Source organism: Lissotriton vulgaris, chromosome 3_1, assembly GCF_964263255.1.
Source record: "Lissotriton vulgaris chromosome 3_1, aLisVul1.2, whole genome shotgun sequence".
Lineage (NCBI taxonomy): Eukaryota > Metazoa > Chordata > Amphibia > Caudata > Salamandridae > Lissotriton > Lissotriton vulgaris.
The window spans coordinates 1,863,984,285-1,864,009,478 of NC_141689.1; the positions used below are offsets into that span (position 1 = coordinate 1,863,984,285).

The 25,194-nt window shown below is 43.4% G+C and overlaps 1 protein-coding gene across 1 annotated transcript in view; it reads left to right on the forward strand.

The window, feature by feature from the left end:
* LOC147728555 (uncharacterized) overlaps nucleotides 1-25,194 on the forward strand; it is a 703,293-nt gene that overhangs the window by 486,715 nt on the left and 191,384 nt on the right. Inside the window, exons 14-15 of the mRNA XM_086962332.1 lie at nucleotides 14,791-14,830; nucleotides 23,864-23,915. Of these exons, the coding sequence (XP_086818458.1) occupies nucleotides 14,791-14,830; nucleotides 23,864-23,915 (92 nt within the window). The remainder of the gene's footprint in view (nucleotides 1-14,790; nucleotides 14,831-23,863; nucleotides 23,916-25,194) is intronic.

The window sequence follows — 25,194 nt, forward strand, 5'->3', positions numbered from 1 at the left end:
CCCTTGACCACTATCAGGCAACCCTCTATGTACTTCCTTGCGGGGTCCCTCAGGGCTCGTCGTTGAGCCCCACGTTGTTCAATCTTTATGTCTCCGAACTTGCACTTTAATACAACAGTTTGGCTTCAAATTGACATCTTACGCCGACGATACACAGATCGTCGTTGCGGTTTATAAAAACACTTTATCCCCGGCAGTACAGTTTCAATGCTGCCTGAGGGAAATCAGCATCTGGATGGGAAGACACTGTTTAAAACTCAATTTGGATAAAACCGAAGTGGTTATCTTCGGCGATCTACAGCCAAAATGGGATGGGCTATGGTGGCTGGCTGAACTGGGACAGATTCCTGAACCAGTGATGAAGGCAAAAAACCTCGGAGTTTTGATAGATAGAGGTCTCACGTATGCACATCAAATTAAAGCTATAGTTTCAGCCTCTTTCTATCTGCTGAAGAAACTTAAAAAGGTGTGACCATTTATCCCTCAGAATCTAAGAAAAACAGTGGTGACCACCTTGGTGTTACCTAAGCTGGACTACTGTAACGGCTTATATCTTGGGTTACAGAAACAACATTTTAAGAAGCTCCAGATGGTGCAGTACGCTGCAGCCAGGCTTCTACTGAAAATCCCTAAGTACCAATCGATTAAAGAAGAGATACGGAATCTCCACTGGTTGCCTGTGGTGCAACGTTCTAAGTTTAATGCACTCTGCCTTGCCCATAAATCACTGAATGGGGCAGGACAGGTACCTCTGAAACATCTCTTCTCATAGTACCACCCAGGCAGGCAGCTAAGATCGACAAACGCCAGAATAATGCTGGTTCTTAAGATCCGAACTGCTAGCTGGGGAGGTGTATTGTGTAGAAAAACTCGTGAATGCTCACCCTGCATCTTTGAGAGGACTGAACTCCCTTTCCCCCTTCAGAAAACAATTAAAAACCTGGCTATTCTCAAACTAGTCGCATTGTTTTTCTTTTGTCGTCTTCGGGTACTACTCTGGTCCAGCACCAAGACACCTCAGGGTATTTGCGTGCTTTATAAGTTTCACTAACATTAACATTCCAGAAATGCTTATACTTCCTTTATACTAATTTTCACTCTTTATATTTTGCCATATGAATCGCTCTGCACTCCGCACACAATGAAAAATCATTGCAAGGTGCCGCTCATTTGTTAGCCCTGGATACCTCAGGTACTTGGAGAAACTACAAACCCTATATATCCCACGACCACAACAGAATATTTCTTTTTTTAATCTGCTATCATGAAAACGAATACATTGTCACTAATGGCTGTTTTTTCTTACTTATTTCTAACATGTTTTATTTCAATAGTTAATTATTGGGGGAAAACCTTCAGGGATCTGCACAAATGATCCATTGCTGAATTCAGAATGTTGCTAACTTGCAGAAATGTAGAACTTTATGGAATCGCCCATGGTTTTCACACCTGTTTCTACCACTAACTTGAAGTATGTTGTATTCAAGCACTCCATCCATCACATTTCTGTATACGGTAGTGTGTTACCCTAAGTGGGACAGGTATGCCAAGACATGGGTCCCTTGCACAGAACATCACTGGAGTCAAGCTATACCTGTCTGATGAACCATATCTAGGAATCCAACAAGCTGGATACTTTTGAGAAGTAAATCTTCTCTTCCAGTAGCTCTGTTTTGCGGTTGGTAAACACAACAAATCTCTTGGCCAATATGCCATCCAGAACCAATCATTGGTGGATGGTCAGGACTGGACACCACGGGCTCCCTAGGCAGAGACATGGCTTCTACGGTGGGACTTTGCGGTCATGCCTGGTTGAGATCTACTTGGTTTTCGCCTATTTGGCGTCAAAGCTGACATGGCACACAAGCATTTTTGGGAAAGCCGGGTCACCACCAGATCCTTGAGCCTCTCTCTAGCTTCCTGACCATAGCAACAGTGCTTATGCTCATAGGTATCTGCAAAACCAACCTTACTGCATGGAAAGAGAAATTGGAAATGCTTACTGTTGCTCAGATTCCTTCTGCCCCGGAAGCTGGATGGTAGCATTGGATTTGCAGGATGCATATTTCCACATCCTTGTCCTGCAAGCTCACAGGTGTTAACTGCGGTTCACGGTAGGTCGCTAGCAATTCCAGTTCTCTTTGCTCCCCTTGGCCTCACCAGTGGCCCCGGTTGTCACTAAAAGTGATGGCAGTGTTTGCAGCACACCACCAGAGCTCAGTGGTTCAATTTTCCCCGACCTCGAGGACCAGCTACTGAAGGCGGGCTGTCCTCCAACAGTCGTAACCCACCTCCAGACTACAGCAGACCTTGCTTAGGTCCAATATAAACATGGTGAAGTCACAGGACTCCTTCTCAGATGCTCTCTTTCATTGAAACCATTCTAAACATAGTACAGTTCTGCACATATCCTCTGGAATGAGGAGTCCCGGACAGTCGAGCTGTGATCCCAATGTTTTAACCTCAATCCTGAATTTCCGTGGTTCACAAAACATTGTTGTATCATTCCTTCACTTTTGATTCTGACAGTGACTTCCTCCCACCCGTTAAAATGTGATTCTACCTTTGTTCCATTAGCCCCCACTGCTCTAAATCTGGACCCTTCCAACCTGTGCCTATGGCCATCTTCGTTGGGCCCAGTTCCTCCGTCTCCCATCCCAGCAAATGGAGAGTATAAGCAATGGGCTGCCTGGTTTATCTTCCCCTCCTAATCTTATCGTGTTGTTTATAGATTCTTGCCATAGGCTCGGTCTTGGTTCAGTGTTTAGTGTCAGGAGCTTGGGCAGCCCTGCAAGTCTCTCTTTAATTTGCAGCACTGTGCAAGGGCTTCCTTGGTCAGCTAGTGTTTTATTTGATACCCTCATGCCCTAAGGCTGATTGTTGGAAATTAACAATCATTGGACAAGCCAGTAGGTCTTGCCTGCACTACAGCTTTGTCATTGTTTTGCTTAGCCATATATACAGCAGCGTGACTGCTGTACAGCATGGCTAAAAGGGAAGGAAAACGTATTCTGATGCACTGGCCACACCATAGCACTTTGTTATGGTGGGTGGGGGCAAGTCAATGTGGACAGCAGGAAGGGGCAGCAAGACGTGGGACAGTGGGGGGAGGCAGCAAGACAACAGAGAGCAGGAGGAGAGTGGGAGGGGGTAGCAAAATTACAGACAATGGGAAAATAACGGGAGAGAAACCTGCAAGCACGACGCAGAGCAGAGATTGAAGGAGACTGTCTTCAGACACTGCTACAAGTAAAATAAAAAATAAAACGTGACACAGTCAAACCACACTGAGCACCAAAAGGAAGCAGTACTTGGTCCATCTTCCACAGATCCGACAAACAAATCAAAAGAAAGTGAAACCTTATGGCGCTGACCAATGAGAGGGAAAGAAATGAGTGACGATAAAGCCAACCAATAGTAAGTAATGGGTGGGCTGTAAGCCCTTTTCAAGTTTTTTAAGCTAACATAAGATCTCATAAGAGAGAACACATGTGCTGTGTCAAGGGAAATCTAGAAACAAAGACAGTAGCCATTTTGCAGTGGCTATTGTCCCTCAAAATACCTGAAAAATTGAACAGAGGAAAGTAGAATAGTTTTCTACATCAGCCTAGCACTTTTAGGATATTTGAATATACATTAATGTCTATGTATACTGCATCCCCAAGTCTAAATACTTATAACTGTACACAACATCCCTCAAAATGATGGTATTTGTTCTCTACCGGGACATACATATAGGGTAAAGTAAACTATTCAATCAGAGACACCAATCGTCAGGCCTTAAATAAGACTTGACTTATAAAAATAGTAATAAGGTACCATTCAAGAAAGCTAAGGAAGAAACCCACAAAGTCTTTCCTCACCAAAAACAAAACTGAGACTTCAGATTTTTAGGACTTTGAGTTTAAGGAGTGGAATGTATAAAAATAAATGTTATAAACTGGTTAGACCATTCTCCCTTTCTTGGTTCTCAAGTGTTGACCACTTTGGTACTTTGTATTTTTTCCACTTAAAAATCTGTTGGATAAGAGGCAGAGTTGTAGGAGCTGCATACCCACCCCCGATTCCCCAGTATGGCCACTGGCTTCTAGATACTAGGTCCTTTTAAGTGCTTGAACGTGTTCAGAGGTCAATTTGTTTGGCACATGCATGCTCTAGTATTTTTGTATTCCTTTGTACATTTGTATCATTCTCATAGTCCCTGTTCTTATAACAAACTCTTTGTTGTTCTCTAGGTTTTCTTGTGGGTCAGAGGGTTAATTATGTGAAGTTTCACACACTGTCCATTGGAGTTTCGGGTCTAGAGTACCTTCTAGGGCGAAGAGCGTTATTTTCCTGGAAGCTTGCTGGACGTGTCACCAAGTCTCTTGTTTCAAAGTGCCCTGCAGGGTATAACGCTGTGCTGCGCCCAAGGTGACTTTCAGGGTCAGACTGGGTCTGAGGTGACCTTCTTGGCCTAACACCTGGCATTTCTCTGTGTGTTCGTCAGTGGTAATCACAGGTCCTCTCTTGAGTTGCTTTATAGATTTTTACACACTTTCCTCTGGGACCTGTAGCTGCACTTTAGTACTGATGCTTTTTTCCTCTCTCACTGGCCTGAAGTACCCTTCCGGATTTATCACAGGGTTTGTCAAGAGCAGTGCTTGGGCGAGTGGCTTCAAATGGAACCTCTTATTGACCTCAAAGCGCGGTAGAACAAGGAACTTAAAAGGTGCTTGTGAAACACTCATTTCCCAAGATATCAACCCCTAATGTTATGAAGACTATTCACTCAGTGAGAAATAAAGTCCTTTATGTTGACTGGGTGCTAAAATGTCTAGAATAAAGTGTTAAATAATTAATTTCATGACCAAGTAGTTTTGCAAGCCTTTGCACAGATCACTGCATTAAATGCACCCATCCCTGGTAAGACAGTTGGTTATCTGCAGTGCACAAAAGATGTTCTTTATATACCAATGTGCACCCGCATGAAATATATTCGTGAGACGTTTTTAGCACTGGCTCCCCTATTCCCTGAAGGGCTCAATAATTTCGTTTATGCTGAAGGGAGTTGATGCTCATTTTGCCTGCAGCATCTACAAGCCAGTTTGCCTCCTTAATTCCGGTTATATTTGTATCTGCTCTTGGCGGGCTAAAAAGTTCCTTTGAAAATCTCTTATTATCATGGTGGAGGGAGAAGTTTCTATTTGGGATTGTTGCATATTCTCTGTGATAGGTTATATTCAGGGGGAGGCTTGTGTTTATGCAGCTGGTGTGTCTGGAGTAGAATAAAGTAGACTGCAGTAAAATATATGTGCACATGTTTTCCTGCCTACCATTGGTGTGGGGGCATAGGCTCTTCTTCTCTGGTAGATGTAGCCAAAAGTAATATGTCATCTAAAACATTTGTTTGAAAAGAGTGAGTTTCTTCTTCCTTTCTGAAATCCATAGGATCTTGGTTATTGCTCCTCTTTTTTAGAGGTAATTCCATAATGTTGCTGCTTGTACAGGAACTGATGTTTTTCCGGTGCCTTTTTTGATGTACTAGGCCCATTTCATCAGTTACTGTCCCCTGCCAATGCTGTTGTAAAACTCTTTTGGAGTGACCTTTCTTTATCTGACTGCTGCTATTTCAATTGTCTGAAAAAGTTGTGGAGAATACAGCCGTTTGAAAGACAACAGTGATACAAACAGCAGTTCACATGAGCTCTGAATGTAAGCTCATGAGTGTGCTATATCTTTGCAGACCTGTCTGTCTCTTTAATTATTGCTTTCTTTTTATCTTTCCACATTGCTTTTTTTCTATCTTTTCTCATTGTTTCCTTTCCGCTTTCCTTCTTTTGTTCCTTCCTTTTTGTTTTCTTTCTTTCCTTTGTTCCTTATTTCTTTCCTATTTTCTTCTTATATTGCCTTCTTTTCTTCCTCTTTCTTGTCTCTTTTGTGCCACCTTTTTTGCCTTTTTATTTTCCTGCCTTCTTTCTGTACTTGTTTCTTTCCATCTTTCCCTATTTTTGCCTTTCCTTTTTCTTTTTCGTGCCTTTTTTCTTTAGTTCTTCTTCCTTTATTTCTTCTTTCCTTTTCCTTCATTCTTTGTTGACTTTCTTTTTTCTCTTTGTTTCTTGCATTTCTTCTTCCTTCTTTATTTTTGTTTCTTTCTTTCCATTCTACTCTTTCCTTTTCCTTCCTTCTTTTTCTCTTTCCTTTTTTCTTCCCTTTTCTTTCTTCTTTCTTGACATCTTTATTTTCTTCTTACCTGCTTTCTTTCCGTATTTCCTTTGTTGCTTCTTGCCTTTCTTCTTTCCTTCTCTACTTTCTTTTGTGCCTTCCTCTTTCTTGCCTTTTTCTCTTAAAGGCACGAGGCTGTCAGCCAATGCCAGACCAGTTGGCTTTTTTAGGTGTATGGTAGCCAAAACATTTTGATTTTACTAAAATTATCTGTATGACATAGCTGCTTATTTTGCGTTTTCAGCCAGACTTCATCCTTTAGTCTGTGGTTGTGGGATACACATTTTCTTCCACACACTCTAGTATGCATCAAGGGGCAATGTGTCAGCCCACTTCTCCCATTGGCTGATTTCACTATGAGTTATGTCCTAGTGCCCTATCATAAGGGGCACATCCACATACAAAGAAATTCCCTTCAGTTCCAGGTAGTGCTATGGTAATTATTGTGCTTTTTGGAAACCCTCTCCAAAAATGTTTTGTCCTTAGCCAATGGTTTTTGGGGGGGTTCTTTTTAGATTGATGAAGGCAAGGCATCTTGAAGAACAATACAGTTTTGTAAAAGCTATAACAAAATAAAACAAGAATTATCAAAGGGCTAAGGCCAATGCCAGACTTAGTGGCTTTGCCGGTGCTTGTTTTGCGTGCAGTGTCCTTGCAGTCGAAGTACGTGTAATGGTGTCAGTTACAAGGACTTCAGAAGAGCAAGAAGAACGCACATACTTCTATATTGAGACTAAGCTTGTACTGTTTTTGTTTGTTTGAATGACGTTCAAGCGCTAAATGGTTTGTTCGCCTTTTTCCTAGTGTACTACAATGTTTCAAAATAATGTTTAATTATTTGCTGTTGTCTTTGTAGTACAAACCACATGATGTAGTAGAATAATAGCTCCGGTGATACTTATATTAAAAAATGGACCATTGTAAAGCATATGGAATTACTGACCCAAACACATTATAGTGTGTCTCCTAGCAGCATCAACTTAGGAATCTGCCATAACGAGAAGTGTTGTAACAGAAGCATATAACTGTGGTTTTGCTTAAAACGGCTGTATTTGGAGCATATCATGATTCCTTAGAACTTATTGCTGATATGAGGCAACCCTGCACCCTTGATTACCAAAATACTATGCCACTTTTGTAAAAAGTCTAACAAGGTGAAAGGAAAGTGTGAAACAAGGTCTCTTTGTGTCTCTTGATATATAGGCCATCTTGGCCTACAAAGCATGTCCATTATACATTCTGCATACAAAGAACATGTTTAGGTGCATAAAGTATTGAACCCAAACAAGTGGGAAGTGAGAGGAAAAGCGAGATAAACAGAAAGCTGCAGAGTGTATCCTCCCTTCAAACTTTAGTAACACCTCAGATACTGTTCAGGATCCTACTAAGGAACAAACCGTCTCTTGATTCCGGCACTGTCTTGGTCTTTGCACTGGATGTAAGTGTGGATTTAGATGATTCAGCACTTAAAAAGATGCTGGGCCATCAAACACCCGAAAGAGTCATTCTTCATTGTTGGGCTTCTCCTCATACGTGTCAATTGTAGATATACGAGATAGGTGGGCTCCCCAACGAGTGGGAATACTCTGAGAAAATCACTATGCCACCTTCTGAATGGAAACAAAAAATGGACCAAAGGAAAACTGGTGGTTTAATATTCTTTATTAATGTCCGCAATAGCTAGGAATAAAACAGTCCATAGAAAGATTTCCTTCTCTACCATTACTAAGGTCGACATGATTCTGCCAATAAGTAAAAACCAATAAACTATCCTTGGCAATAATCAGGACATGGGTCCCTGACCTACACCATCAAGCTCACTCTGGTTTTACTTTCCCTACCTTGTGTCACTTTCTGGTATTACTGAAATGTGTCAGAACCTATGGTGTGCATACATATGCACTATAGCTTTCTTGAACTTGCATAGATATATGCATATTCAAGAAACATAATCTTAAGTGTACTTTATCTCTCCGGCCCTTCAGAATAAGGAGGTGCTGAGAGAGATATATTTTGCTCTGTGCTTCTCTGTCCATCCTTACGACTCCTGGAGAATAACACGGTCTTGCATAACATAAAGAGGCTCCAGGTATCTTACCACATGCTTTGTCTATTAGTATCAAAAGCAACTGGGATGTCATGAATGTATGCCCCCCAGGTACACATAGATTTATGGTAATCATGTGGATTAGCCTTTGTATCACTTCCCAAACTAGGTCAATTAGAGTCCACGGGTTGTATCCCCCAGGTACTTTCATTATGCCAAGGATTTCCACAATGTGTCTGGGGTAGCCACCAATTCATCAGGGACACTTTGGCTGTCACATGTGTAGTTTTAAACAGGACTTGCTGTCACTATGGCGGTGGACCAATGTGGTGTAGGCTCCAGCATTATTCAGGAGTTGGAGCAACACAACCCTGAACCCTCTGAAGGGCAGTTGGAGATTGTGGACAGGCTCCTGGCAAATGCCACTAGCACTGTTCAACAAGTATCTTGCTGAGATATTGTATCTGATGGAAGCTGTGGATTTCAATGCAATGACCTTGCCCTTCTAGAGATGTCAAAATGCATACATGAGACGACATGGAAAAAAATCTTTCTGGGCAGACTTCTAGCTGCAGAATCTTCACCGTTTTAATATTGCTTAGGCATCAGACTGGATCCAAAAACTTTTTCCATAGTATCACTGAGTGACATGAGGCTCCACGCTGACACGTTCCACTCCTGAAGTGGTGTGCGGAGACTACAAATGCACCACTCCTCCACATTGATATCAGTTCCTTTCTTTCCATGCCACCAGAAGTGCATCTGGAGCTGCGTTTGTCTCTCAGAGACCCTTAACTTGATTTCCCCTCTCAATTTTTTTAAAGTGTGTCCCCTAGATGATATGTTTCAAACTCTGTAAGGACTGTAACAAGCAGATGTTTGTGACGCACCCCCGTGAGATATGCCTGTGGCGTCTTGGGTTGGGTCATGATTTTAAGACCTACAGAGACTGTGCATTGATGAACCCAAAGGTCATATGTGAATGTGAGGCGAAATTGTATGTTGCAAAGCACAAGAAGGTGCAGCATCAGGGCCATGTCTAAATCCCAGAGTTGAAAGAGCCATCTAGAGGCCACTATTTATCGCTCTCCAAGTCGTCCGCTAAGCACAACAAACAAAAAGGAGTCAAAGCGGAGTTCTCTTTTGCGTCATTCCCACTCCCCCCAGTTAGGCATGTGAGTGGTGCCAACCTTCTCGCTTCCGCTTTCAAAGTCGGGCAACTTTGAAGTTGATTCTGCAGTTGGTTCCAGCATAGCCCTAGTGTGAGGGACCTACAGCCATGCCGCACCAGGTTGAGGACTTCTGCGCAGCTATGCTTTACTCCTCAGATGTCTACCAACTACCTGTGATGCCCCATTAAGCTGAAAGGGCTTCCACCTGGACTAGCGCTGGTGGCTTCGGCACTAAATGGACCCACCCCCAGCGGCCAAACCTACATTGGGCTCTGGTACATCAATACCTTGCCTCCCGAGGAGGCAGATCCGATTGTGCTCTCTCTGACGCAGATTCAACGCCGGTCCAACTTCGACCAATGCTGCACCCAAGTCTAAACGAGGCGCCAGTTCCTGCACTCAAACTTCCACATGGCAGGCAACAATCATTGCCTTCCCTCTAAGGCACTGACTCTGCCAACGACTGTGACAAAGGTGATGAGTCCTCCTAGCTCTATGCCAAGGACAAATGGTATGAGGACTTACAGGAAGCTAGTGGGCTAGATATCTCCCCAGTGACAGATCGTTTCTCTCCACCCAGCCCAGCCATCGAAGAATCTTCTCCCCACGCTATGTTACGCAAAGAATGGCTAAAGTCCTTGTCCTCCAGCTCACCACCATGGTGGTGAAAAGAAATGTTTTAATTGAGCTCCTAAAACCGGTCTCGACTGCTTCTGAGCCCTTATTTGCATTCAATGAAGCCCTGACATATACCCTCCTATGGGTTTGGGCCAAGCCTTCTACTGGCCTACCAGTCAACAGACAAAACAGCAGGTGCCATCGCCCGGCTCCAGGTGGCCCAGCATTTTTGTTGCAGCACCCTTCTGCAGAAAGCCTCTTGCTGCAAGCCTTCACCACTCGGGCAAACACCAACAATTTTCCTACTTCACTCTGTAACAGGGAATTAAAGCAAGTGGATACATTCAGAAATAGCCTCTTCTCATCAGCTAATTTGGCCTTGTGTTCGATTAAGGCCTGCTGTTTGTTTGGTTGTTGCACTCATGCTCTTTGGGACTTGGTTATTTACAACAAGGGGTGGCACAAGCCGTCTCGGGTGTACCGGAAGAACTGAGCCCTGCTCTTTCTCAAACCAATCAAGATGGTGGTAATGCAGCCTGTTTTACAATTCATTGTGACTTGGATAGGGTGACCAGAATTTTAAAGCCAAAAACTGGGACATTTCATGGAAATAAAAATAGGACTACAATTTTACTTCAAGCGAGCGCACAGAATGACAGCGCTTCTCAGCAGAGAATTACAGAACAGGCAGAAAGAACATACATAAAATGCAATTTTTAAACCTAGTAGCTTGCCTGTCAATTAAATTGCTTTCTTGAAACAACTGCTAACTATCCCTGCTTTGTAAAGTATAAAAAGCACCTCCCACAGTTTTCAGTCGCCCCTCTCTAAAAACGGGGACAGAAGCTACATTTCCTGAAATCTGCCGGGACAGCAGGTGAAAAACCGGGACTGTCAGGGCAAATCCGGGACGCCTGGTCACCCAAGACTTGGACACCACTGACTTCGTTTGTTGAGCTATATGCACCATTGTAGCCATTTGTCGCCATGAGTGCCTGCGATCAACTGGGTTCTCAGGCGACGTCCAGTCCTCCCTGATGGACATGCAGTTCAATGGGGCTTGCCTGATTGGAAACAAGGCTGACTCTGCCCTTGAACGCTTCCAGGAGAGTAGGGCTACTGCTCACTCTCTGGACCTCACTGCCCAGCCTTGCAAACCACAAAAACTTTGCAGTTCTTTTCATTGCTTTGGCAGTTTCACAGGAGAGGCCAATGTGCCCATCACCTCTGTCGCCAAGGTCAGGGTGCCGTTCAGTCTACCACCCACAGCTCTCCCCCGCAGTCCCACTTGTCAAACCTCTTTAGTGTGCTGTGACGGGCCACAGACATAATTCACCAATTTTATCCAGGGTGGCAAGTGATCCAGACGGTGAGGTCGGACCTTTAGATTTTCCACAAAGGTTATGCCTTACTCTTCCTTTCTTCTTCACCGCACCTTCCACCGTACAGCCAGCAACTGACGGAAAACCATCTCTCAATTTTGCGTCAGGAAGTGCAAGCCCTTTTGGCCAAAGGGGCTATCAAGAAGAAGCCAGCAACAGAAGTAGGACATTGTTATTATTCCTGCTACTTTTAGTGCTCAGGAAAGACAGAGGTATTCAGCCTTTTCTATTTCCGTGCCCTCTCAATGCCTTTCTCCAAAGGAGAAATTAAAAATGCTAATCCTCGCCCAGGTCTTGTCTGCTCTCGACCCTGGAGACTGAATGGTGGCATTGGACCTGCATTAAACCTGTTTCCAAATACCTGCCCAGCCATTCTATTGGCGCAACCTGCAGTTCATGATGGAACAAGAGCATTTTCAGTTCGCTGTGCTCCTCGTTTGTCTCACCAGCGTGGCTTGGGTTTCCACAAAGGAGATTGCAGTGTGGAGCTCTCCTTCTGAGGTCAAGAGTGTCAGTCTTCCCCTTCTCCCGCAATGGCCTATTGAAGGCGGGCTTACCCGAGGCAGTTGTCTACCACCTCCAGACTACAGTGAACCTCCTGTCATTTTTGGAGTTCACTATAGATGTCCTGAAGTCAAACCTGACTCCTTTTTTAAAGGCTCCCTTCATCGTAGCCATTCTGGATTCAGTTTTGTTTTGTGCCTTTCCCCCAGGAAAGAGAGTCCAGGACATTCAAGCTATGATGCCGATCTTTATACCTTGGCCCTGGATTTCAGTGATGTCGAATCAGAGGCTGCTCTGATTGATGGCCTCCTGCATCCTGCTGGCTGCACACCAGGTAGCATATGCAGGTTCTGCAATTGAATCTGAAGTACTAGTGGGCACAAGATCAAGGGTACCTCTTTGACCACTTTCAGATTTTGGAGGAGACTGTACAAGATCTGAATTATTGGTTAGTGAACTGCGATTGGGCCAGTGGCAGAACCCTCTCTAATCCTAATCCCAGAGCTGACGGTGTTGCAATATTTCTGGGTTGGGCATCCATCTAGGAGTGGTGAAGATCAGAGGTCGCTAGTCTCCAGTGAAGTCCCAACTACATACCGACCTTCTGGAGCTGAGGGATTTGCTCTTGGTGATTAAAGTCTTTCTTCCATTCATCAAGGGGAAGCTGTTACAGGTGGTCATGGACAACACCACTTCCATGTGGTATTGCAACAAGCAGGGCAGGGTGAGACCTAGGACCTTGAGCTATTTTTGCGACACATCTTAGCAACGTGTAGACTAATTTGGTGTGTTCTTTTTCTATTTCTTCTTTATTGTTAAAATATTGGGAGTTTTTTGTTTGTGTCATTATGAGTACCTATAACACATGATCTAAGTTTGAGGAAGGTTTGAATAACCACGCATGGAGATTGAAAGGTACCAGCTGAATGTCTTTGTTCTCCCTCCGGAGGTAGTTGGTTTCATCTTGGCACCAGATGACAATCAAAGACTGTATACGCCTGTCGCTGGGTAAAGTTAGAGGTTTGGTATGGCACAATCCAAATTGACCGCCTCCAGACCCCATTGTCTGATGTTCTTTTGTTTGTTGTATCCCTTGCCCAGTAAGGCCTTGCTTTGAGCACTGTTAAAGATTATCTTTTGGGCTTCCTCCAATTGCCTGATCAGCCCTCATTGTTTAAATTACCAGTTGTGATAAGGTTTTTGAAAGGACTGCAGCATTTGTTTCCCCCTTCTCATTTTGTGATACCCCAAAGGGACCTCACTTATTTAATGTGTACTCCATTTCAGCCACTTCACAGCTGTTTCCTACATCTCCTCACTATCAAAACAGTGTTTCTCGTTCCCATCACCACAGCAAGGCTTCTGAGTGAGCTTTGGGCTCTCTTTGTTCATCCACCATACACTATTTTCTTCCCTGATAAGCTGATTCTGGGAACTAGGGCATCTTTATTTTCAAACATTGTAACGCTATTCCATGTTAGTCAAACCATCAGCTTGCGGACGTTGTATGCTCCACCTCACCCTTCTAAAGAGGAGAGACTCCATCACTTGGGCTCCAAGAGAGAGCTCAGGTTGTACATAGATTGCACCCAGGACCACTGGGTGGACAAGCAGCTCTTTTTGGGGTTTACCAGAGCAAAAAAGGGCAAGGCTATGTAGAAGCGTACCATCTCACTCTGGATAGTGCTCTGCATTAATGTCTGCTATGCACTAGCAAAGAAGCAGCCTCCAGGAGGACTGAATGCCGATTCCACCAGGGCCAAAGCTGCTTCCACGGTGTAAGCATGCGGAGACCCTGCCCTAGACATCTGCCAGGCTACTTGTGCATCCTTTCACAGAGCACTATTGCCTGGACAGTCAAGTCCACCAAGAACAGCACTATACCTACTCTGATCTGCAGGACTTTCTGGTTTGAGTCCATTTGCAGCCCATCTACCATAAGGCACTGCTTTGGTGTCTATTGAAAAGGTGAGGAATCTACGGCTAGAAGCTTCTTTCACAAGAATAAGTTACTTATCTTTGGTAATTCTCTTTCTGGTAAAGTTTCTGTTTATCTGCAGATTCCTCTCATACCTCCCGCCCCATCCTGCCCGCTCTTCGCTCTTTGATTGGACTCTACCTTTTAATAAGATCACAAGTCTAGGAATCTGCACACTGGACACACTGGTTTATTAATTAGTTTTGGAGCTCCTTTTTGTGTGGTGCGGACAGTCTTGAGAGCAATGGACACCAGCGCACTGACGTGACGCCAGTTTAGACCCCGCAGGTCACTTCCAGAGCAGAATGGCATCAATATGGAGGCGCACTGCACCACCTTCCAGGCACAGATATACTATGGAAAAGTTTCCAGATCCAGTCTGTCGCCTGGGGAATACTCAAAAGGTGAGGACTCTGCTGCTAGATGGAGCCTCTGCCATTAGGAATGCTACTGAACTTAAGTAACTTATTATTTTTGCCTCATCCACCAAAATACTGACACACTGTCCTAACCTCTCTCCTTAACTCTCTCTTAAACTCCTTGCACTGACCACACTGCCTGCGGTCTCTGAGAAAAGAACTAAAGACTCCTCGTTCAGTATCATGCCATCATCTAAGCACTGCTACCATAGAGCCAAGCGACAGTAGCTCTGCTTCCGCTTCCTGTAAACGAATTCCTGGATTTTCTAACTGCAGTCTACACCCAGTTGTATTGCTAGTGTTGTCAAGAAAATTATTGAACACATTCCAACCTATGATCTGTCATGCTCCACAATGGTGAAGTAGGCTAGCTTTCAACAAAAAAACAAAAATAAAATATAGTTTGTGATATGTGTACCACAGTCAAGTAATTAAAATTTTCTCTTGTCATGTTTTCTCTTTCCAGCTCCTGGGCTGACAGCAGTTGTTGGAGGGCGTCCAAAGGTGTAAGTAATCGTTGTCATCTTTCTAAGTTTAAAAAACAAATTCCTAGACTATGGTACATCCATGTTTAAAGTGTGGAATTTTCCCAGTTGGGATCAGTTTATTTTATAATACCTGCTGGATAGTTGGGCGGTGTGTTTTTGAAACAATGTACCAGAAAATAGGAAGTAGCCTATTTTTCCCCCTAAAAAACCAGCGGACCTTAAAAATCATTTTTAAACTATTGCAAGAATACATTGGTTAGTGCCAATTACTGCGGTGCACATCATCGCCATGCCATTAGGATACAGTATGTTTATATGTAAAATATGAATATTTATTGCAGATATTTTAAGCGAATACCCATTCAATCTGGATTGTTTTATGTCGCAAATATGCACTATACAAACCAACATCTACAATTTAAAAAAAGAAAGATTTGAAGAGCGCAACTTTTTTAATGCACAACTTAGATTAGTACTCTCATTATGTTTTTTCCAGGAACAATATATATTTCCAAAACAATTTTATCCATGGTAGCAATATTTTTCCCTCACATTTCCATTGATGATTTTTCCAAAGAATTAATGTATCTGCTTTGGTCAGTTTAGAAGCCAGCGATAGATGTGTGATTAACATACTTATCAGTATGGACAGTGTATAAGTAGCCTTGTTATCTAAGGGCTCAAGCAAATTTACTTAGGGAGAATACAAATGTCTATCTTTGCGTTATCTTCTATGTGAGATTGCATCTCCTTCCAAAATAATTGGGCGTTGTCACATGGCCACAATATATGCAGCATGCATTTTAATTAGTTGCGTGCCAGGATAGACCTCACCTCACTTAGCTGGAGTCCAGGACTTGAAATTTAACAGTGCACAACTCCTTATTGTCCTCATTCATGACAAATGTGGAGGATTTATGCACTAATTTCTAAATAGAATGATGTGCCAGTTCTGTTAGTTTCATCTCCAGGTCGCATTTCCAGCCATGTATGTAGGGTTGTTTCTGAGTCTCTTCAACTATTTCTGAAGCCTTAAGTAGCTTTGAGTCGGCCTAATGCATCGAAGGCTATTCGAAGGTTGTTTCAGTTGAGGTATTCACCTAAGAACCTAATTAATGGACTATTGCATTATTGTGTAAGAGGGAAAGTGTCCCATTTGAATTTTACTTCATGAAGGGATCCTATAAAACAACCTTTTGGCCCGGACGAAAGCCATCGACCCATAAGGCGCAAAGTTGGCTGAAACATGTTGACCTGGTTCTTCCAGAGATAGATGTGAGAGACACCTAATACCCTCTTTTCACATCTCGCAAATTTTAATCATACTTCTACCTTTGATTTTCTCAATAAAATGTGTCCTTTCTAAAGGTAAAAGGTATTTTTTTTACTTTTTTTACTCACATAGTGGATCCCATTTGGTCTCAGATTCAAGAGACAATCCCTCCTGGTGGAGAAAAAGACCCAATCATGTAACAATCAGTGTCTAAGTCCGCCAACGGAAGACATTCCTTTAACGGAAAACACTGTTGAGGGTCTCACAACAATTTTGGTGTTGCCCCCCTTCCTCTCCCCCAGTCTCATCACAACTCTTACACTCCTTTTGATTTTACATGTTCATTTAAGGGAAGTTGAGAGGAACTTCAACCGCTCCCTTCCTCTTTTGATTCTTGAGAATTGTAGAGTGTTCCTTCATTATAAAGCTGTTGTTACGCCCACAGGCCTACTGCTTTGCAGTTGAAGATCCCTCCACCCCATCTTCCAGAGAAAATACCAAAATAATTATTTGTGGTGTTAGAGGAGATGGGGATGATGTGACCTTATGCTTTGTAAAAGTCATCTATAAACAATGCAAGATGGTGTATGTATACAGCAGCAGCTTGTTGACATCCATATTAGACATGTTAGGTGATGTCTGCTGCCAATCACCTTTCATGACTTCTTCCTGCCCCAAAGAGAATCAGATTAGCAATCCTCTTGGCTTATTAGACCATATTATACTGTGTTGAGTTTGCTTAAAGGCTTTATCTGGAGTTACAACAAGGATTGCATCACAATATGGTATAGAAAGTTAATTTGAGAACAGTCCTCTCTCTAACCAGGCACCTCTAGCTTTCCCATTTTACACAAGTCTTTGCACACAGGTAAGAGAGAAGAGGTGGCATGGAATGTCACTATTGGATTCAGAGGGAGACAATTAAGTACAATCACAGGTAAACCATATTCTGTGCTTCGCAGACAATCAAAATTATTTCCCTGGGATTTCATCATCTCTGTTGTCTTTTAAACATTTAGTCCCCTCAATTTGTCTTAATTCAATTTGAAGCCAGAGAATTACGATGGCCAGCAAGCAGTTCAACCAAGCGGACAGTGACACGGCCATGCTGTGCATCTTGCAGATCTCAGCCTACACAGCTAATTTGTGGTTGTCTTCATTGATCTGGGTGCTGTCAAATTTTGATTCTATCACATGTTAAGGGCTAGCGATCCCATTACAGGTGCAAGTACCAGTGGAGAATCAGGACAACTCCGTCTTCTACTGTGCATCATATATATTTTAGCTCAGAGAGTATTTTTAACTTTCATCCTAGATTATGAATTGCAATAATTTGTCACTATTAGTTTTGTTCCAAGATGCATGAACCAAAACCCATTCTGAGGATTAGGAAGGTGCAGTCTACTCTGTCAAAAGCGATCTAAACATTGAGTTAGTTGAAAATGCGCTTCCTGTTGTGTTTGCTATGTCAATACCCTTAAGCACCTTAGTATGTTTTCTAGCTTACACCCAGTGCTTAATTTTGCTGGTGGTTTGTGGTGCTCAGCACCGGCACTTAATTCACGGGGCCAGGACTACACATGTTTTCTTCTCACTAAGCAAGCTCATCATCACCCTGGTGCCAGAAGCTGCCTGTGCCCCAGTATTGGCACTCCAGCGGTTTCATCATCACCCCGATGCCAGCTGCTGCGTGTGTCTCAGTACTAGCGCCCCGTCTACCGGACGTTGCCAGGAGCAGGTGCTGGATTCTCGCCAGAGGTAGACCTGTGCCTGCGCCTGGCTCTCAGCTGGCACCAACTGGCCTGGCTGTATGTCAGTGCATGCGCCTGGCCCCCTCGTGCTTCCCATGCGTGCCCCTTTCCCTCCCAGCCCCTCCAGCCTGGCACCTAACCCTGTGCTGGCTGCCTGTCTGTCACGCTTTTGTGGGTACTGCTGTGAATGCGGGTTCTCTGTCCTGTGTGTGACCTTCCTTCCTGCCCTGGGCAGTCTGTACAGGGCCCAGTTTTACCTGTCCTATGTGAAGCGCCTCTTATCTCCCCCACCCATCTGCCCTCCAGTCCACAGGGTAAAAAGTGATTCCTCCCACGTGCCTGCGAGGAGAAGATACCCGATATTCAAGCTGTGTGAAGATACATGTTCCTGCTGTGTTGTTGCTGCAGTCAGTGGCCATGTTTGGAAGGATATCATAGCCAAGGTATAGTGAGTACAAGGACATCCACCCCGGTTTTCACAAGTGTGCCTTCGTATCTTACAGGATTCTCTTGCCGAAGTTAACAAATATACATTCCAGTCACCTGCCTCTGGTGATAGAATACAAGTAGGTGCAAAGCAGTTTTGGTTGCGCTTGGGAGCTAGGCACAAATTATGTGTGCTCACATATTGCACCTTTTAGCTCTTAGGTGGTAGAGAAAGCACCCAGTAAAGCATAAAATGCAAAACAAAAGGCCGCCACAAATACTGTTTCTACATTTTTGCATGTTATATGCACCTATCTATGTCAAGATAGTTGAAGGTACGTAGCGGACAAAAATGTTATGTGCCCCGGACTTTCTTGCACTGCATTTATTACCCCAGTATCAGAGTGAGCCAGCATGTCTCACAGCACCCACTGTTAATCTTCTGCTGACTCCTTTGTGGATGGGAGTTGAGTATACATCTTTACAAATCCTTTCCGGATAGCATTATACACCTTCCTCTGGTTCAAAATAAATATAACTAGCTGGGCGACTGCATGGCATGCCTCCACAGACTGCCCCCCTTGTTTAGGCATGATGAATGTGTATTGTTTATCATCCTAGTGGTGTTATCATGCCTTAGTGTCACAGCCCTGGGCAATCACTAAATAAAGGTGCCCTACTCTCTAATCTATTCATCACCTGGCCTGCTTAATATAGCGTGTCTGCGCCCTCCATTAAATAATTGCATTGGGGCTGGCATCTTATTGAACTGAGTGAGGTAGGCTGCGAAAGCACATGCACAGGACAGATTTTGAATGCTTTCGCATTATCCATGTAAGTAGTGGTTACGACAATGGTACAATTGAGTGGTGCCAGGAATATTGCTGGGCGGACAAATGGAAGAAGTGGCTGCAGCCTCCTAAGAAAAATATTGAGCACCGGGACTTAATTTTGTACAAATTAAGCACTGCTTACACCTACTCTTTCTAAGCCCTGGCTGATAGTGATATCCCTATAGGAAATGATTGTTGAATTATTGGTCTGAAGGACAATTGATCAGTTTGCAAAACACAAGATGTGCAATTTGTACCCTGTTTATGCTTTGGAGAAAGTGTTGATTCCACCATATTGTGTGCCACCTTCATAACCAGAATGTACCTGTATAGTAATCCAAGAGGCACTGCCTATACCTCTTGGAAAGATTTGTAAAAAAGCAGCCCAAAACCCTTCTAACCCCTTGGCTTAGTTGTTGCCCAGGGATTTATTGGCGGACTTAAGCTTTCCAGGCATTACCCAGGGCTAGCGAAGTTCTCTATCCTCAATGCTTAACAAAGGCAGGTGCAAGTCATCAAGGTAAGTTGCTTGTGTGTGAACAAGTGAGTGTATACCTCGGTGAAGGCCACTATTTTCTATGCTTCGTCAGTGTTCAAGGTGCAAGTCATCAAGGTAAGAGTCTTGTTTAAGTTGCTTGTGTTTGAAGAAGTGAGTTTATACCTCAGTGAAGGCCACTATTTTCCATGCTTCGTCTGTGTTCAACTGCTTTCAAGAGTTCTTTAGTGTTCACATCTAGTTGCAGCAGAGTTCAATGCAATGTTTAAGTGTTAAAACACAGTCTTCTTTGTTGTTTTTCAGTGGTAATTCTGCTTTGTGTATTGCCAGCTTCTGATATCTTTATGATTTGTTAAAGTTATGAGCCAACCTCTCAAATTCGATGGCTATCTTTATATATTTGGGACCCTGTACCTGTTTGGCGTGATCTAATTTTCCTATCTGTTGTTCTTTGTCCACATTTCTAGTATAAGTGGCCCTCCTTTGAGCCACAGACAGAGGCACTATGTTGCCTTCAGCCCTTGCCATCACTGCCTCGCAAATTAACTACCAAGGGTTCCTCTTTGAAATACTGCATTCAAAAACTGTCTGCTACTGTCTTGAAGCAAAGTATCATTCACCAGTATCATTCAGCACCATTGTTTTCATCTTTCATAGTCTGTAAGAGTCCCAGTGGAGAATTTAGATAAAATGAGAGAATAGTAGGGGTATGGTCAATGCTGTCACGTTCCTAAATGGTAACATTTCACAGCTTGAGCAGTAGTCCTGCCTACATATGGGAGTTATATGTGGTGAACATGGTTCGAGCAGTGTTCATGCTTACATACGGGAGTTATATGCGGTTAACATGGTTCGAGTAGTGGTCATGCCTACATACAGGAGTTACGTGCGGTGAACATGGTTCGAGTGGTGGCCATGCCTACATACGGGAGTTACGTGGGGTGAACATGGTTCGAGCGGTGGTCATGCGTACATACAGGAGTTACATGCGGTGAACATGGTTCAAGCAGTAGTCATGCCTACATATGGGAGTTATGTGCGGCGAGCAAGTAGAAAGTGCAGGTGTTTCTGTGATCTCATTCCTCATGCGACAGCATTTCCAGTCTACAAGACAAAGGTTTTAAATCTCTTGCAGAAATACTCTTAGGGGTCCTGTATGAAGTGAATAAGTGGGCTGTGATTTGGCCAGCTACTTGTCTCCTGGAAATCAGCACCTGAAATTAGTTCAAAACATCTGAATTCAACACAGTCAGGAAAAATGTAGCAACAAATGTATTTTGCACTTTGTAGCATGAGATTCAACTACAGTGTTCTTTTGAAAGCCTATAGCGCATTTCATGTAGAGTGAATTAAACGCAGCCTCAAAGTTTTCTATGAAACCATTTACTTTTTATCAACTAATCTGCTGGAGCCATGCTTCACAGAGGGAGAGTTGTTTCAATTCATTACATGTTTCGTTACAAGATAACTGCACAGTCTAAAAGGACAACTTAGAGTATGGTGGATGTCCCGTCCTTCGTATTTAGAGTGCCATTAATCTCAAGGCACTCCTGTTACTGTGCAACCACAAAAACAAAATGGGGAGTGAAGAGGTAGTGTCCAAAAAAAGAGCACTGGAGGTGGAAACATCCTCCTCTTGAAACGTTTCAAAAACACAAAGATCCAGAATTATGTACTCACAGGTTGCGTGTGTTTCCAACAGTGTTTTGAAAGCACACAGTGTTTGTGTAAATACCCCTCACACTCCAAAAGGGCCCTTGGTGTCATGCTTCATCATGAGGGTCTTCCCGCACTGCTGCGTGACGGGGCGTGCTACGACCTATGACTACGTGGGAGCACTCATTTAAAAAAAAAACTATGTGTTGTGTAGGAAAGTGAGTGGAAGAGTCAGGAGTGAGTGAAGTAATGAATTAAAAAGTACCTGGCTCTTATGGACTAAAAAACTTTAATATTTCTTTGAGCTGGTACCGATAAAAAGGTGGGTTGGAGGTGTATTGCTTCATTGGGCAATCCCTCCTGTGCACGTCAACATGTTTCGAAGCGCTCAGGCTTCTTCTTCAGGACCAAGAAAGATCCCTTTTGTACTCACTATAATATCAAGCAGATGTCGAAACAATAGTCCCAAGTAAATAAATGTTTAAAAGTGATATAAGTACAAGTACTGCTACTACGTGAAAGGCAAATTGTCATGCACAAGATACAATACCCGCTTGGTATTCTATTTAGTAATTTGTTCTCAGTGGAGACAATGCCCCATGAGCCTTAGAATGGGTAGGAAGGGTGACTATAGTCACACTTACACCAAGGACACTGCCTCGCCTAGATATCGGCTCCCCGCGGCTCCATCAAACTTCTTGTTACTGTGATCTCCCTCTTTTTTGTGAATGCTTATCTGCCAAACTCTGAATGAGGGGATTTTTGTGCACATGCGCACCTAGTGACTTGAAATCAGTACAAAATCTATAAAAGCTGTAGCCTTTTTGGTCCTTGTATTTATTCAGACACTACTTAACTATCAGTGTTTACATGTAGCATCACTTTCTAGTGGCCTGCAGCACGTAGACTGCTTCTCATGGCTACCTGTGTTCTATGTAGGCTACATGAGTTATGACATGGCAGTTTTTCTCTTTCAAGTGACAATTCCTTTGAGTAAGACCATCACTACTATACATTTGTCAGATATTCGGGGTGATGTAATGTACCTGCAGGTTTTGTGATTCTGAGGGCCTCATTAGGATGTTTGGTGGACCGCGTCATCCAAGACAGACCTGCCATTGGTGCCACCGCCGCATTTTGATGCATGAGGTCGGACTGCAGTGGTCGGGTGGAAATACAACCGACACCGACAGGATCAAAAATCCTGTTGGAATGGAGGTTGGAATCCTATCCATATAGTGGAGGAGGTCCCTGCGCAGGCACCGTTGTTGGGATTAGGATGTCCCTTCCCAACTGCCTTTTCATGGCGGTCCCACCGCCATGAAAAGGCAGACAGAAACAGACGTTGGGGCCCCAAAAACACTGCTAAGTGGTCTTGAGGGGCACATGTAGTGAGGGGAAATTATAATTGAAAAAATGCACTCACCTTTTCTCCACCTACTGCGGTCCTCCCGCCCTCTTCATTCCCCGTCCTCCTCTCCACTCGGCAGGAAGCACCCAGCCTGCCAGAATCCCTGACCAATCACAACGCAGCCTTAGCAGCGTTGTGATTGGTCTGATGGCCATAGTTCGGCGCTCAGACAGGGACTGACAGGCTCTGCATGTTCTGCTCCTAGGCTTTAATGCAGCCTGGGTAGAGAACATGCAAAGTGCACATGATGCTTTGGGTGGTCCGAGGGGGCCAGTCAAAGCGTCATGTGCACTTAAGGTGCAGCCAGCACTTCTTCCCCTGTGACGCATGGGGAGCCCAGCCCCACACCCCTAGCTTAAGCTGAATGCTAAAAACAAAATGATAATAACAAACTGAAGCAGTGGGGCGGCGCTCCTCCACAGTAGCAGAGGAGCCGCTACTGGGTAAAGTACCCCCAAAGAGATTACTTTATGAGATATAGGCGGTGGAGGGGTGGTGTGATCGTTTCACGGCCTGTTTACAATGAGGGACCTCCTATACACAGTCTGAAGTTGCCCTAAAATTGTACCTTTTTGGATGGGTTCTCAAAATTCTGGACTCTCTCTTGGGTTGGTTGATACCTACCTACCCTTCCATGACTAGTCATTCTACATATTAACATTGAGCTAGACTCTTAATCAATATAAATTTGCAATATTTTGGCTCGGGCTCCTAGGTTATTAAGAGAGGTAGGGCCCGTCATTCGAAGGAGTCCATACCCCCAGCAATGGGGCAATGATGGGGGGGCGAAGGGGGGGGGGGCACCTGGGCCAATCCATGAGTGTAGAGAAACCAGTGTATCTGGCTTGGGTGTGCCCAAGGAAATACTATAAGATAAGGACAGACTGGAGTTACCATAGAGAAGTCACCTTGTCCCCATATAAGCTTAAATCATGGTGGTGAGAGGAATACCAGAGCAAACATGACTGTTCGGTGTGAGGACCCTGTCGGGAGGAGGATCCACAATGGCTTATTAATCTATGATATTTACCATTGTTTTTTCGGTGGTTGTCGATTATACTGTGGTTTGGTGTCTAGGAAGTGCTGTGATCATCTCGGTTAAGTATGTTTTTTGTCATGATAATGAAATCAATAATATACCTCAATAAAAAAAACTTCTTTATATTTACAACTTACGTATCCCTCTGTTTCCGATTCCTTTCCAGGTCGCCAGTTTTGAAGCCTTTTTTCTTCCTATATCCGAAACAAAAAGTTAAGGTAACTAAGGAAATACTAGGAAATGTGTTCTGTCACAATTGTCATGCATCAACCTATTTTTACAATAAATTTCCATTTGGGCATTACAGTTACAATGATACTACTTTAAACACATCAAGAAACACTAATACTCCGGTTTTCTGTTGAAGCTTATATATTTTTTAATGTTTTTTTTTCAGTTTAGTTTTGGTAATTATTATAAGCGTAATTCATCACCATAATTTGAATATGTCATTAGTTTTCTCTTTTGTATAGTTTAAATATGCTTTCAAATTTTACATATACACAGAGAAGAAGTGCACTCTGGCAGTACAAGTTTCTCCTCATGTAGAAGTACATCATGGACAGTGTCAGTGCAAACTTTCCTCATAGACCACAGTTGAAAGTGAGCAACTTCATCCCCCCAGACTGCTGCACCTACTACGCCTGATAAATGTGTCTAATAACTCAGAATTGTTCTCAAACTAAAGGCAAAGCTGTGACATGGTCCTTATTTGATGTTGTACTTTAGTGTGCACTTACATTTGCCCGAAGGTTCATATTGAACCATCGTTTTAAAGCGGGACCTTGATTACATTTTTTACAGGCTGTAAGTCACTGTCTTTGAGGGCAATTTTCCTGTAAGGTGCTCCCGCTTCTCAAGAAGTGAGGCGATAACTTGAATTAACTTCAGGTGCATTTCTCAGGCTCACAGTCAAATGCGCACTCATTTCATTTATTATATCCCCTCCAATAATGGGTGATATGGTTTGAGTCCTCATTTGCCCTTTGCCCTTGGTAGGAAGGGCAGCCTTTGAAATGTCTCCTGTCGGGGCAGAGAAATGCTGCTATATATCTATATATGTAAATATATAGGTATATATAGACACCCCCTCCCCCGGGTGGCAGCCAGTAGGTAGTTAAAGTTACAACCTAGTTTCCATAGGAAGAGCATTTTCTTATTTTCAATTAACTTTGGCGCCTTTTGACGAATCTTCACAACATTTTTAAAACTGAAACAATGCTCACTTCAGCTGCTATCTTGAAAGTTTCAGTGGGATACATCAAGCAGGGGCCGAGTACCAGGGGATGCTTAAAAGAGCGTTTTCCCCATGTTAATTCCCATAGGACCTTATGACACAGCTACAGCCCGAACTGTTGAACGAAATTACACCAAATGTGACAGAAGGGTAGATGTTGGTCTGAGAAAGTACCTTTTGGGATTTGTTGTAAATCTGTTCAGTAGTTTTGGAGTTATTTAAACAAATTTCCAGTTGCATATATAGGGACGTGTTGGATC